An 11,721-nucleotide genomic window follows, 5' to 3' on the forward strand; every position below is an offset into this window, starting at 1 on the left:
AAAAAAAAAAAAAAAGGAAAAAAAAGAGAAAAAAAAAAAAGGAAAAAAAAAGAAAAAAAAAGGGAAAAAGGAAAAAAAAAAAAAAAAAAAAAAAGGAAATTAAACGAAGAGAGAGATTGTATAGAAGGTCACTTGTATTTGTGTTTAAAAATATGTTCAAATTGTTAGATAATATTATTATATAGTAGTAGTAAGGGTATTTTATGTTAGGAATAATGGCATCTGTTAGTTCAAAATATGAGAATTTTAAACAAGTTATCAAAGATCGGTAGCGGAATATATTCAGGAGCAAGATTCACACAGTTGCAAATATTATCAATATATGAGAACAGAAACAATGCTTAATTCAGAATGTTAATCAATACAGAAATTCATTAATTCAAACATTCAAGAATACGCATTTATGTAATATCAATATAAAGAGTAGGGATAAGAAACAAGTGCACCAAAATTTATACTGGTTCAGCTATCAGTTTGATAGCCTATATCCAGTCCTGAAATCCAACAAGATTTCATCATTTCCAATAGAATGAATTGAGAACGTGTTTTACAGATTGTCCAGCTCACTCCAAGCCTATCTATCTAACTCACTCACTTCTATTTCTAAACCACCTAATCCTTGGAGTTAATCGCCTAACTCTCACAAGATCCAGGTGAAACTTCTTCTTGATGATCTCACACCAACAAAGATAGCTACCAGTTTCCTTACTGGATTTCTAAACCTTCAATTACAGAAAATTGTCTTTCTCAAAGAATTAAAGAGTATCAAGAACTTTGACTCAATCACAATAGGATCACACACAAAGGTATTTAGCCACTGAATATTTTGTGTGTTGTAAAAACTTTTCTCTCAGAGTGTTTATCAAAGTTATTCAAAAATTATCAAAAAGTTTTCCAAAAGTTATTTTTAAAAGTGATTGAATCTGCTTATATATATTCAGAAAAACATCAGGACAATCGATTGCTTAATCGATTTTATAATGTTTTAAAGCTAGCTAAATCGATTGCCCAATCGACTTTCGCATGTCTTGTTTTTCTTGAATCTTGAACATATAAGCATGAATCGATTTCCCAATCGATTCTTTTAATACATAAATCAGAACTGATACTATGATTGTATCAGAATCGATTGAGTAATCGATTATAGGTGTTTTGTTCAAACAACGAGATCAAAACAATCGATTGCTCAGTCGACTTCATAATCACCACAAACTTGTAGTTTAAGAAATCTAATTCAATTGATGTCCCAATCGATTTGTTGGATCACAAAACTTATTCCTGATTTAAAAACTTTGTCACAATCGATTTGTCAATCGATTGATTCAATAAATGGTTGTTTCTGTGATTTGCAAAATCGATTGTTCAATTGATGTCCTAATCGATTGTCCAATTGATTGGATTAATCCCAGAACTCAGGTTTCACTAAAATCCTTTAACTAATCGATTGCCCAATCGATTTATGTAGTGAAAACTCTGGTTCTGAGTCAGACAATCGATTGCCCAATTGATTCATCAATTGACTTATTAGTTGATTGATTTATATTCATTGGCAAAGACTTAAGTATGAGAACATAGTGATTAGTCTACTAAACTAACTACTATGACACCTAATTACACTACACAAATTTGCATCTTTCTCAAGCATATCCTCCAACTTTGGTTGATTCCTTGAGTTGCAAGCTTTTGTTCCAAGTGTATGGTGTCTGCTTGTTTGCCTGAAATGTTTCTCAATTCAAAATCATTAGATCAATCAAATATTTCATATGCACTGTATGTTTGGAAATTAAATCAAAAACATGATCAGGGAAGCTCATGACTTACATTTTAGACAATTCTATTCTTTTATATATATACTCATTGTAACCCTATTAACTTTGGTTTTGGTTCATTATATGTTATGAAACCCTAGAGTGGTTGTTTCTCTTCTTCCTCTTTCTTCCTCTTTTCTTTGTTAACATAGTATCAGAGCCTATTTCGATCCTCCTTGAACGATCCCGCCTCTATTCTGCTGTCGAGTTCCCAACAATTAGGGAATATAATTATAGTTTCTCTTTTCTAACATTCCAATATTCAATGAGATTTTTTCGGTAAACCGTGTCCCAATTCTGGTTTACCCCTTCTTTGTAGCTTTTTGTTTATTTTCAGTAGATCAGTCGTAGCACTGTTCATCGTGCGGTACTGTTCAGTGCGCAATAAAAAAGTTAATAGGGTTACAATGAGTATATATACAGGAAAATAGAAATGTCTAAAATACCCTTACTACTAATATATAATAATATTATCTAACATCTCCCCTCAAACTCACGATGCATTAACATGGAGTATCGAGAGTTTGTCAACTAAAAAACGAAAACGTTTAATGGAATACATCTTTGTGAACAAATCAGCAATCTTTAAAGAAGAAGAGACAAAAGATAGAGTAATGATTCTATGCTGAAGATGATGACGAGAGGGGTAACGAGGAGGATCAACAATCGCAGGAGGTGGTTGGACAACCGGGGGGACAAGAGAGATGTCACCAAAGAAGAAGCAACAATCAAAGAGAAGAACCAAGCCAACAAAAAATCAAACCGAAAAAGGAGCGATAAAAAAAGGAGCAACAACCATATCAAAATCAACAGATAGGAACAACCAAAGAAGTAGCACCATGAAACCAAATCCAAACAAACCAAACCAAATAAAACCAAACAAAACTAAATCATATCAAACCAAACTAAATCAAACCAAACTAAACTACACCAAACCAAATTAAACAAAGAGAGAAGCAACAAAGCAAATCACTAGAGAGATTAGCAATCAAACAAAAGAAGCAACAGACAGAGCGACAACGCAGAAGATCAAATTTTCAGCCTCATCCAAGTATCCAACCCTTCCTAGAAGGTCAATCATTTCAAAAATAAGCACATTTCTATTTTCTATGTCAATTTCAATTCAATCCTCTTTTTGTTATTAAGGTTTTCCCTCCACACTCTATCACTAATCACTCTTCACACTCTACCACCCCCTCACCCATCATTCAATTTAAATTCAACATTGTGCCACCTGCTTCAGACTGCACTTCACCAAACCACCAATTCTCAGATCAACATAACCGGTTTGATTGCTATGGATCTGAATTCGCAGCAAAGAGCATTTTCAATCAAATTATGGCCTCCTAGTCAGAACACTAGACAGACACTTGTGGAGAAGGTGACCAACAATCTTACTACGAAATCTATTTTCACGCATAAGTATGGAACTCTGGACAGGGAAGAGGCTGAAAAAAATGCAAAAAGAATTGAGGACGCGGCTTTTGCCACAGCAAATCTACATTATGAGAAAGAGCCAGATGGTGATGGAGGTTCCGCGGTTCAGCTTTATGCCAAAGAATGTAGTATGCTCCTGCTAGAAGTGCTTAAAAGAGGACTTAGTAAAAACAGTGACAAAGAAGTGGTGATGTCTGATGATACTGCTGTCCCTCGTGAAACTGTTTTTGATATTTCTAAAGGCCAAAGGGCTTTCGTTGAAGTAGAAGAGGCTCACGAACTTTTGAGTCCATTAAAGGAGCCAGGAAATTCTTTCACTAAAATATGCTTCAGCAACAGAAGTTTTGGATTAGGAGCAGCTAAAGTTGCCCGGCCGATTCTTACTTCCCTCAAGGACCAGTTGAAAGAAGTAGACCTATCGGATTTTATTGCTGGAAGACCAGAAGAAGAAGCACTTGATGTCATGAGGATATTCTCATCTGCTCTAGAGGGAAGTGTCTTGAAGTATTTAAATCTCTCTGACAATGCTTTAGGTGAGAAAGGTGTTAGAGCATTTGGAGCTCTCTTGAAATCACAAGCCTGCTTAGAGGAGCTTTATCTTATGAATGACGGAATCTCAGAAGAAGCTGCTCAAGCTGTTGGTGAGTTGATTCCTTCCACGGAGAAGCTTAAGGTTCTTCATTTTCATAATAATATGACCGGAGATGAAGGAGCACTTGCTATAGCCGAGGTTGTGAAGCGTTCACCTTCCTTGGAGGATTTTCGTTGTTCCTCCACAAGGATAGGCGATGAAGGTGGAGTTGCCTTATCTGACGCTTTAGGGAATTGCACCCATTTGAGGAAGCTTGATTTGCGAGACAACATGTTAAGCGTAGAGGGTGGGATTTCTCTGAGCAAAGCTCTTGCAAAGCATGCAGAGTTAAGAGAGATATACCTGAGCTACCTGAACTTGGAAGATGAAGGAGCAATTGCTATAGCTAATGCTCTTAAGGAATCAGCTCCTCACCTTGAAGTTCTCGAGATGAGTGGAAATGAAATTACGGTCAATGCTGCTCCTGCTATAGCAGACTGCATAGCTTCAAAACAGTTTCTTGCCAAGTTGAACCTCTCTGAGAATGAACTCAAGGATGAAGGTGCAATCCAGTTAAGTAAGGCTTTAGAAAGCCTTGCCCAGTTAAAGGAAATCGATCTAAGTAGCAACGAAATAAGCAGAGCCGGGGCTCAACAATTGGCTCTCACAGTGGTGCAGAAGGCTGATTTTAAACTTCTGAACATTAACGGAAATGTCATTTCTGATGAAGGCGTTGACGAGTTGACAGATATATTTAAAAACTCTCCAGACATGCTTGGTCCATTAGATGAAAACGACCTTGATGGAAAAGACGGCGATGAAGAATCTGATGGAGATGGCAGTGCGGAGGATGAACTGGAATCATGTTAGATAATATTATTATATATTAGTAGTAAGGGTATTTTAGACAATTCTATTCTTTTATATATATACTCATTGTAACCCTATTAACTTTGGTTTTGGTTCATTATATGTTATGAAACCCTAGAGTGCTTGTTTCTCTTCTTCCTCTTTCTTCCTCTTTTCTTTGTTAACACAAATATCATTACTCAAAATATATGTGAAGAATTAAAAAAAAAATACTGATGTTTTTTTTTTACCTAACTATCTTTGTTCAACTTATTGTCTAATTTATTCAATTGTAAAACCCAAACATACAAAAAAAATACGACAACAACGGTCTGTCTCTTTAAAAACCTTATTAGAAAAATTCAAAAGGATAAAAGCATGATGAAGGGAAAAAAAAAATAGAGCAAGTAAACAATTACAATGCATAACAAATGAAGAAACAAGACAAAATCAACGAAATTAAGTTAATGAAAACGGTATTATGAATACTTCAAGGAACAATAAAACAGTTGCTGAAAGCTCTAACAGTTAACTTTGAGGAATATTCAAACCAAAGATTAGTCCAATAATGGCTTTGGCAATTTCAATAGCATGCATAACACCTAATTATGCCTCAAGCATTTGCTAACTAAGGATTCAGAGAAAACACCCATGTAAGTGCCTATAGTTGTCCTGTGAAGAGAACAAATCTTGAGGATATTATTGATTGAATGAAAGGAACTATGCACTTGCAATTCACCAGCCATCCAGCTCCATAGTTGTCCTGCAAAACTACAATGGAAGAAAAGATGGTCATATGATTCAAAATGCTTTCCACATAAGGTTCTCATCAGTTGGGACAACATTGTGAATAAGCTTCCAGACAAGTAGGGACTTGGCAAGAGGATAGAATGAGACCAAATGTTTTACCCCAAGCAACTCTATTAAAAACCAAAGCTTTATGAAGATATGCATCTTTAAACTCAATGGTACAAGATTTAAAGATATCCCAAACTTGAGTGTCAAGAGAGGGGCTAATAGAAATTATCATTCTCCTAATATCAAAGTAGATAGCAACATGCTTGTCTGCATAATATCAGGTAGGAACTAAGCAACATTTTTAATGAAATAAAAAACTTTAGCTTTGAGCAAAAGAAGAATAGGAGCATCAAGATTAAAGTTATCACTAATTTTAGCAGTGAGCCACTTGTCATACCAAAACTAGATAGTATTGCCATAACCAATCTTCCAAGAGCTATGTTTATTAATGGTAATCAACATAATTTTTAATCCATACCAGATGGAAGATTTTATATAGCCAACAACAAGTTTCTTGTTAATGAATAATATGATTCTAAGAGTACTACAATCAATATGTGAGAGCAAACTTTTTGCCAAGATAGAGTATCAAGCTTCTTAGTTTCAATGCTACTAGACCATATGAAGTTTCTGATCCAATTGTCCATCTACCTTAAGAGATAAATTGGTCAAGCAAAAAATTTAAAACTATAGATTAGCATGACATGAATTATTTGGTAGCCTTGAACAGTAAATTATGGCAAGCCAAGTTACAATTGATTGAGACAAGGTGGACCCAAATAATTGGAAAAAGCGAGTTTCCTTGCCTAATTGCATCCCAAAAGTTGGATATTGGATTTTGATTTGATCCATAATTACAACGGAATTCCAAATTTTATTAGCCACAATTCATTTTTATTTATCCCACCTACTTTAATAATTCCAAATTTTATTAGCCACAATTCATTTTTATTTATCCCACGTACTTTAATATTTGTGATTACACAAAAAATCTTATGTGCTTTCAAAAGATAATATTTTTTCTATCTTCTGTATTTATTCTATTTTGTTTCATCAATATATAACATAAATTTTTTCACTTATTTATCCAAATATAATTATTTTATATATTATGTAATTTCAGTTGTACTTTGTCACTCAATTACTCATCAATACACTTAACGGCTTTGATTACTCTTCAAACCTTTAATTTCAATAACTCATATAAAGAAAGCATAAACCATTCAATATCTTCAAAGTATCGCAATACAATTTCAACTGCATACACACATAAAGATCCGTCCACTATTTTTCAACCACCATCTTGCAATTGGTTCAAGCAATGATAAAGACATTATAAAATGCAATCAAACAACCTTCATTTCTGTGATACATTCTCAATTCACATATATTTCAATAATATTGTTACTCTGTTGTCAATTATTTTTAAAGATCATGTATAATTATTATTGCATTAGAGGTGAAGTTTTTCGTTGAATGTGTCTCTTATAGTATTTTTTTTTTCTTTTTACAATTAAAAAGACACAATCATAATTGAAATAACAAAAAGATGAATAATATTAAATATTTGGAAATAAACAATTTCTAACAATTTCACTAACTTTTAATCATTTTACTATTCACTAAAAACTTTTTATGTCTTAAACATTGCAAACTCTTCTTGCTTATAATTTTTTTGTAACTCACTCTTGAAGATTTTTTACCGTGTCGAATAATTATTTGAAAATTTTATTTCACATTCTAACTAAAATTGTTCTCCATCCAAAATACTATAACTATAGCATTTCATTACATTCCATTTTGAATTTTTCATTTGGCATGACAATTTTGTGTAACTAATATTTTTATTATATAAAAAATATTATTACTATTTAAGGTTTTTGAACATTAAGAAATTTCTATTTTACTTTGTAGTATTCCCTCCATATATATCATCTATATTTCAAACGTGAATAATTATTTCAATATTTTGAATACTATTATAAACATCATTTTTAATAAACTATCACTGATTAATAAATGTTATAATAAACTGCAAAGCACACTATATCATCTAGTGCGTGTTTTGATTAACAGTGAGTTTGACTTAATTACGATAAACATATAAAATTAAAAATATCATAAAGTACATAAATTTATTAAATCTAATGTTTCAAAACTAATATAAATCATATAAAATTAAGAACATATTATAGTTAAATGAACAAATTTATCAATAAAGAAATATTGAACTATTTAACGAATATATTATTGGAAGGAACACTTCAATAAAACCAACTTCAATGAAATCAAAAAACTTGAAAAAACCAATTAAATTTTTAAAAATATTAAAGACAAGCATTGCATTTCTAAAGTTGCAAAATTTTATGAATGATTTCATATTTCAATATACTTTGCATAGATTGTATTAGTCGATAATATTTTACATTTTATTCTACTTTAAAACAAAAATTATAATACTTTTAAATTACATATTATTGTTATTTTATACTTATTAATATATTAAATTTTATCACGTAATGCAGAAATTAACATCTAGTTAAATTTAAATTTTGAAATAATATTTAAATTTTGGTAGTAGTAGATTTTTAAGTTCCTCAACTCTTTTTAGTCTAATTTTTAAACTCAAATTTTGTTGCAACACCCCTTAAAAAATATTAAATCCTAATAAAAAAAAAATTGGTTGTTTCTCTTCTGATTTTCATACATTTGGTCACAAATAAATAAATAAAATACGTAGAAATGACAAAACAATATCTACATACTAAATCTAACTGATATTTCATCTCATGTTTATCTTATAAGGCGACAATGCACTCCGTAAAAATTAGCTAATAGTTGCAATTTATCTAATAATTGATATGATAATTTTTAGTTGAAAGTTGTTAAGTTAATTCAAGTATTTAATAAATTAACGGTTCAATTAATTTAAAAATATAAAATAATATAAAAAATTAATTAAAAATAAATTTTATTAATTAATTTTTAATATATTTTAAAAATAGTAATTTAAAATTTATTAAACTGATATTTTTTATATTTATTTAGATATTTTATTTATTTTAAATGAAAATAAATGAAATATTTACTTTAAAAATTAATTATCAATAAATAATTTAAAATTACAAGAATAAATTATTTATTTATTAATCTGATATATTTTTTATTTACTTAGTTATTTATTTATTTTAAATTATAATTAATAAATTATTTAAATTATCTACTTCAAAATAGTATTTGTTAAAATTATTTTAAATTGTTATATAAATTATTTATAAATAAATAATTTTTAAATATTATTTCAAATTTTAAATTATATAAATCGTCTATAAATAAATTATTTTAAAAAATTTAATTTATTTATTTTAAATTATAAATACTTAATTATAAATGGTAAACAAAGGGTTTTAAATACAATAATAAGAGTAATTGGAAGAAAAAATAATAAACTATAAATTACAAACTCATAATCTTGTTGAAACAGTTTATCGAAAAAACGTTATAACATATAAGTTCATAAATTTATGATATCAAATAGATCTTATAATTTATAAAATATAAGTTATAAGCTTGTTGCTTTGTCTTGCTAAACAGAGTCATAAACAAGTTAATATCAAAAGAATTATTTATAATTGTTGATCTAGTTAATTGATAAAAATTCAACTCAAATTTACAACAACAAAAAATATAGATTTGAATTGTGTTACTAATATGAGATCTCTTTTGTGGATAATCTGTAAATATCTTTGATAAACCCCGTGATCCAACTTGCCTAAATATTTTTATAAAAAACAAATACTTATTTATAAGCATCACGAAAATCAATTTCCATAAAGATGGTTTATGTAATGTGGGTGGAGCATGTGAGAAGAGCGAAAAAGTAAAAGCCAATATTAAATAAAAGTTCATTTTTTCAAACTTCTACACGTGCACTTATTTGGACCACGAGTTATTGCCAAAACAATTAATTATAGGTGTGCCAAAAATCAATTTCAAAAGGATGGAACTATCTCTCTTCCTTTTCAATTTTTTTTTTTTTTTTGCTTTTTATACATATAAAAACAACTAATAAAATTTACTATTTTGAATATTATTATTTATATTTTTCCTATAATATTAATCATTTATCTCATTTCACAGGAACAATAATTAAATAGAAACAAAATATTCCTACAATTGTGACAATTAAAAATGAATAAAATAAGTAAACATGAAGTATGTGAGAAGTACACTTCCAGATAAATTATATTATTTGAAAGTACACGTTCAAAAAAGTGGTGTGGCATTTTAGAAATGTTTGGTTGAAAAACTGCTCCATAAACATTACAAGGGTAAAAAAAACCTAATATTTCTTACATGTGGAAATAATTTTTTTTAATATTAGACTTCTATCAAAATAATTTTTTTTAAATTTAGGCCCATTATTTCATGGGGCCTAAGGGAAGGGGCTCTAGGAGCTTGTAGGCCCGCAATATTTTGTTAATTTTGAGATTTTTTTCTTGAAAATTTTTTGAAATTTATTTTATTCGAAAAAATTAACAAATATTTGTTTTCTTAAAAAAATTTGTGAGAAAAATAAATAAAAAATTCTCAAAAAAGATTGTAAATCATTTTTTATCAAAAAATGATCGGAAAATTTTATAGAAAAAACTCGAAAATTTTTTATAGAAAAAAAATCAAAAATTTTTTATCGATGAAAAAATCGAAAAATTTTATTTCTCAAAAAAAGATCGATACTTTTTTTAAAAAAAGTGGGCCTATATGCCCACTAAGCCCACAAAATTTTAGGGAACTTTAGTGTGGAGGGCCTTTTAAATTTTAGGGGTCTGTCAAATTGACAGCTCTAGTTGTACGGTAGAGTTTAATATATTAGTAAGTATAAAATAATAATTATATATAAATTAAAAATAATGTAATTTTTATTTTAAAGTTGAATATATTCAAGTGTTTTGTATTAAAAGATAAATATATTTTTTAATAACTATATTTAGGTTTGTTTTAATACAAACGAAAAGGTCAAATATTATTGACTAATACAATTCATGCAAAGTATATAAAAATGTGAGACTATTCATAAAATTTTACAACTTTAGAGATGCAATCCTTGTCTTTAATATTTTTTTACATGTGAAATTGGTTTTTTCAAGTTTTTTGGGTCTATTGAAGTTTTTCTTTCAATAACATATTTGTTAAATAGTTATAGATTTTTTATTATTAAAGTTGTACATTTAAGTATAATATGTTTTTCATTTTTTATGATTTATGTTAGTTTTAAAATATTATATTTTATAAATTTATGTACTTTTTGACATTTTCAATTTTATATGTTCATAGTAATTCTATCAATTTAAGCATGCACTAAATGGTATTGTGTGGTTGTGGTTTATTATAGCATTCATTTATGAGTGGTAGTTTGTTAAAAAAAATATTTATAATAATATTCAAATTATTCGAACAATTCTTCATGTGTGCAAATATAAGTGATATATATGGAAGAAGCACTACAAAACAAAATAGAAATTTCTGAAGGTTCAAAAACCTTAAATAGTAATAATGTTTTATATATAATTAAATTGTGAGTTACACAAAATTATCAAGTCAAATGAAAATTTAATACAAAATGTAACCAAATTATATAGTTATGTTTATAATGGTATTCTAAATATTGAAACCATTTTTCATGTGTGCAAATATAGGTGATATATATATGGAAGGAACACTGCAAAGCAAAGTAGAAATTTCTTAAGGTTCAAATACCTTAAATAGTAATAATATTTTTTATATAATAAAATTGTTAGTTACACAAAATTGTCAAGCCAAATGAAAATTCAATACAAAATGTAACCAAATTATATAGTTAATGTATTTTGAATGGAGAACATATTCAATTAGAGTGTAAAATGGAATTTTCAAATAATTATTTGACACAGAAGAAACTTTAAGAGTAGATTACAAAAACTTATAGGTAAGAAGAGTTTGTTGATGTTTAAGACATAAAATGTTGAGTGAATTGTGAAATAGTTAAAAGTTACTCAAATTGTTAGAAGTTATTTATTTTCAAATATTTAATATTATTCTTTTTTTTTTTCTATTATGATTTGTATTTTTTTTAATTATAAAAAGATAAATAAAATATTATGAGATACATTCAACATCATAGGGAAAACTCACCTCTAATATAATAATAGTTATATATGATATTTAACAAGAATTAACAACAAAAAAATAATATTATTGAAGTATCGGTGAATTGAGGAT

The 11,721-nt window shown here is 28.4% G+C and overlaps 2 protein-coding genes across 2 annotated transcripts in view; both read left to right on the top strand.

Moving 5' to 3' along the window:
• Window positions 1-11,721, top strand: part of LOC101497945 (transcription factor MYB14-like) — a 41,821-nt gene that overhangs the window by 2,933 nt on the left and 27,167 nt on the right. The gene's annotated exons all lie outside the window — the stretch shown is intronic.
• LOC101501808 (uncharacterized) lies at window positions 2,948-4,701 on the top strand. Its single transcript, XM_004497795.4, has one exon. It carries the CDS (start codon window positions 3,106-3,108, stop codon window positions 4,684-4,686), a length of 1,581 nt encoding a protein of 526 aa, XP_004497852.1. The 5' UTR covers window positions 2,948-3,105; the 3' UTR covers window positions 4,687-4,701.

The sequence above is a fragment of the Cicer arietinum genome, chromosome 4 (genome assembly GCF_000331145.2).
Source record: "Cicer arietinum cultivar CDC Frontier isolate Library 1 chromosome 4, Cicar.CDCFrontier_v2.0, whole genome shotgun sequence".
NCBI classification, from domain to species: Eukaryota; Viridiplantae; Streptophyta; class Magnoliopsida; order Fabales; family Fabaceae; genus Cicer; species Cicer arietinum.